Source organism: Humulus lupulus, chromosome 3 (assembly GCF_963169125.1).
Source record: "Humulus lupulus chromosome 3, drHumLupu1.1, whole genome shotgun sequence".
Taxonomy (NCBI): domain Eukaryota; kingdom Viridiplantae; phylum Streptophyta; class Magnoliopsida; order Rosales; family Cannabaceae; genus Humulus; species Humulus lupulus.
This window is the reverse complement of record NC_084795.1, coordinates 32,035,029-32,038,784: the sequence shown is the minus strand read 5'-3', so window position 1 is coordinate 32,038,784 and position 3,756 is coordinate 32,035,029. Positions and strand designations below refer to the sequence as shown.

At 32.1% G+C, this 3,756-nt stretch overlaps 1 protein-coding gene across 1 annotated transcript; it reads left to right on the top strand.

The window, feature by feature from the left end:
• The first annotated feature begins 258 nt into the window (after nt 1-258).
• Nucleotides 259-1,876, top strand: LOC133822465 (nuclear transport factor 2B). The gene is made up of 2 exons (XM_062254806.1): nt 259-700; nt 1,534-1,876. Exons 1-2 carry the CDS (start codon nt 404-406, stop codon nt 1,606-1,608), a joined length of 372 nt encoding a protein of 123 aa, XP_062110790.1. The 5' UTR covers nt 259-403; the 3' UTR covers nt 1,609-1,876.
• Nucleotides 1,877-3,756: the final 1,880 nt, after the last annotated feature.

Genomic DNA, 3,756 nt, shown 5'->3' with positions numbered 1-3,756 from the left:
AGGTAATACTTAAGTGTAACTTTTTATACTACTTTTCCTTCAAATTTCTATGTTTTATAAACTTTTCCCAAGTTCCTCTCCTTATTTGGGTCTCCTTTAAGGTCCAAGAAGCCCAACTGACCAAGACAAAGCCCATAGAACGAAGCGTAGGCCCATAAATAATTTTTTTTTTTTTGTTATTTGTAAAAATTTATTATTAAATATATATAGCATCCGATAATATATGTAAATAGTATAAATATAAAAGGATTGTCGTCATTTCACTTCCCTCGCAGTCATTCCTCTCATTCATTCTCTCTTCTTTAGTGTTGCGTTTAGCGTCAAGCTTAAGCGAAAAACGAAACGCCTTGGGCGGTGGGAGAGGCGGTGATCAGGGGCGGCGGAGTAGAACTTGGAGTCGGAGATGGATCCAGACGCAGTTTCAAAGGCATTCGTGGAGCACTACTACTCTACCTTCGATACCAACCGTGCGAATCTGGGCACTTTATACCAGGATGCTTCCATGTTGACCTTCGAAGGTCAGAAGTTCCAAGGGGCCCAGAACATCGTCGCTAAGCTCGCTAGTCTTCCTTTTGAGCAGTGCAAGCACAACATCAGCACCGTCGATTGCCAGCCATCTGGCCCAGCCGGTGGCATGCTCGTCTTCGTCAGCGGCAATCTCCAGCTCGCCGGAGAACAGCACGCTCTCAAGTTCAGCCAGGTCCCTCCCTTTTTCTTCATATTTCTTTCTCTTCGCTCCATTTATTTGTTTGGTTGCTATTATGGTTCTGGATCTTTTTCGGTGGTTGGGGTTTTAGGGTTTCTAACCATACAGACTTTTTTTTTCCTTATTGATCCGTCGTTGATTGATTTGAGATCACTGGTTTTTTTGCTTGCTCTATATTTATGTGTATATTTGATTTTACTGTTTGAAAGCGAGAATGAATTATTCGATTTCAAATGATTGGTTTAAATCTAGCTGATTATTGAGCTTATCTACGTGAAATTGGAGCAGCAATTAATTGATTTTGTTACTGTTGTTGGCAATCGGTCTGGTGATTTTGATCTGTTGATTAATCTACTTCGTTTTGTGATCTTATGTAGATACAATATTCTCTTTCTGTTGTTGTTTTGTGCGTTTGGGGTGATATTCTTAGTGTATATATGTGGTTTTGCATTAGATATGGTTAATTGGTTTCTTAGAAATGGGTTCCTTCGAAAACGGAATTCTATTGTGGAAAGGTTGTTCCTTAACAATTTCTCTTGAATTAAATATATTCATTGTTATAATACCCATGAGTAGTTCAAATTATCAGGCATAATGGTGGTTAGTCACCACATGGATTTATGTTCGAGTCTCTCCTGGGCACCTACTTTGGTCCCTAAACGTGGGTTATATGCATTCATTTCTACAATATGTGAACATATCTTTAAAGCTTTTACATCTGGGATCTGCTTAAACTTGAAATCATGGTTGTTTTTTGTGTTCTTAGTAGTGGCAATGGTTGGTGTCCAATAACCCGAGTGTGATTGTGTATTGGCTTTCATTTTCAGATGTTCCATTTGATGCCAACACCACAGGGAAGCTTCTACGTGTTTAATGACATTTTCCGGTTGAATTATGCATGAAAACATCCTCTACAATTTGAAGAAAAGATGGAAAATTATGTCTGCATTGTTTGGGAAAGAAATCAGTTTGCTATTATCACTCTTTACTTTTAGACTTCTCAAATGAAAAGTTGGATTTTTTAAAATTCTAAAAAAAATGCTGTTTATGTTCTAGTTTTCCAATGTGCCTGTGGTTCTGAGTTTTTCTGGGTTGTGATTGGTTAAATGGATTCAAGTTACTTTCCTGATAACTATTGAATTGAATTCAGTATTGAAGGCTTGAATTGAAGTTTAGCTTTTCACTTTATTTTTATTAATGTTGAATTTTTATAAAAATTATAATCCAGTGTTAACGAAGAGTTTATATAAGTTAAATCATACCTTTCTCCTCCTTTCCAACTGGGATTTTCTATTAATATAATGGTCATAGATAGAGTACAACCTTTAATTTAAACAAATAAAGAAGTGTCACCAAGTCACTTGCATATTGTAATGGAGTCACCGACGAAATTGTCAATTCCTTCTTTCTCATGGAATTGTTAAGCAAAAATTTCATATTTAGAAAATAAAAAAATAAATGTGAAACACAATTTCACCTATGCCAAATTTATAGCATAAGATTTTATTTATTTAAGTTCGACCCATTTGAGATTATAAGAATAACTTCTTAATTACAATCCTTTTATTTAAAGGAAATACCTTTTTATTCCAATTACGATGATATTAAATAATTTAGGGAGAACTCAGATGAGTTTGGAATTGCAGCTGAACTCAGTACTTTTGGCTAACTGAGTTGCCTACATACCTTCTTTGTGAAGGATCAAGCCACTTGTAGTTCAGATTGAGATATTTTAGAAGTTGAATATAAGAATTCCGGTATATGACCATTTTCAGGAATTCTTTGCCATTCGAAAATTTGAAAGAAAAAAAGATTCCTAGGTGGATGACCTTTTATGGAATTTTGAGATTTGTGTTTTTATACCATTTTGCGGTATCGACGACTGCACTTAGTCTTAGCAACTAAGTTGCCTACGTATCCTTTTTTAGGAATCAAGTCTAACGTAGTTCCAACACATTTTGTCATGCTTTGAAAGTTAAGAGATAAATGATCTCTTTTTGAGGTATCATTTATTATGGCTTTGAATTTTAGTGCACTTTTGATTTTAAGGTAAAATTACCATTTTTTGAGATTTTGTGAGGTTAATGACCTCTTTGAAATTTTGGAATGATTTTTCATCATTTGAATTGATTTTGATGAGCTCATTTGGAATTTTATACCATTTCTCATGGTTTTGGAATTTTGTCATTTTGGTGACAATTTTATGTCTTGAAATCTCTTTATTTATATATATTTTAAATAATTTATTTTATATAAAGAGATTATTTTATTAATATTTTAATTGATTATTCCAAAATTTGTGGGGAATAATCTAAAATTTTATATCAGTTAATATCATTATTTCAAAATTCAAATTTTATTATTTAAAAAATTTGAATTTAAAATTTTGAGATAAAAATCTGACTGTATTTATGTTTTGAATTTTTCAAATAATATAAATATCTTAAAATTTGAATTTAAATTTGGTTTCAAATTCAAGATATTTTTATTATATATTATTTGATTATTAGATATATATTTGAGTCTATTTAATAGACTTACAGAGATAAAGTAAGAGTAGTATGATGAGTTGCGATTCTTTGACAGAGCATACGCGCAATTTTTTCTCAAGGTAAGTCCCTTTATATATATATTGTATATGCACGATACTTAATTATTATTTTTTTTTTTGAAAGTATCATATATATATACAGTCTTTTTCTTGATTTAATCTAATATATATTTGTATATATATTTTATATTTGTATATATATTTTTTGAATTTAGCTTATTCGACTGATGCTAAAATCATATATACATATATATAGGACTGAAATTCCAAGCGTTCCTAGCTCAGAAACCACACACAGACAAACACATGGTCGGCTTCATTGGTTCCCTTTCGGTATGCGCTGCGAACACTTTTATCTACGTTGGCACTGATCCATGAAAACATGCATATATACATATGTACATATATATATATTTTGAGTCCATATTTAACATCTCTTAGACTGTTTTTCATATATATATATATATAATGACCAAATACTTTGAAATATTTTTTGCCG

Bases quoted from the DNA above. Each gene is read 5' to 3' on its own strand.
- LOC133822465 (XM_062254806.1), top strand. From the start codon at position 404: ATGGATCCAGACGCAGTTTCAAAGGCATTCGTGGAGCACTACTACTCT. The intron at 701-1,533 runs GTCCCTCCCTTT...TTTCATTTTCAG, and splicing joins ACGCTCTCAAGTTCAGCCAG to ATGTTCCATTTGATGCCAAC.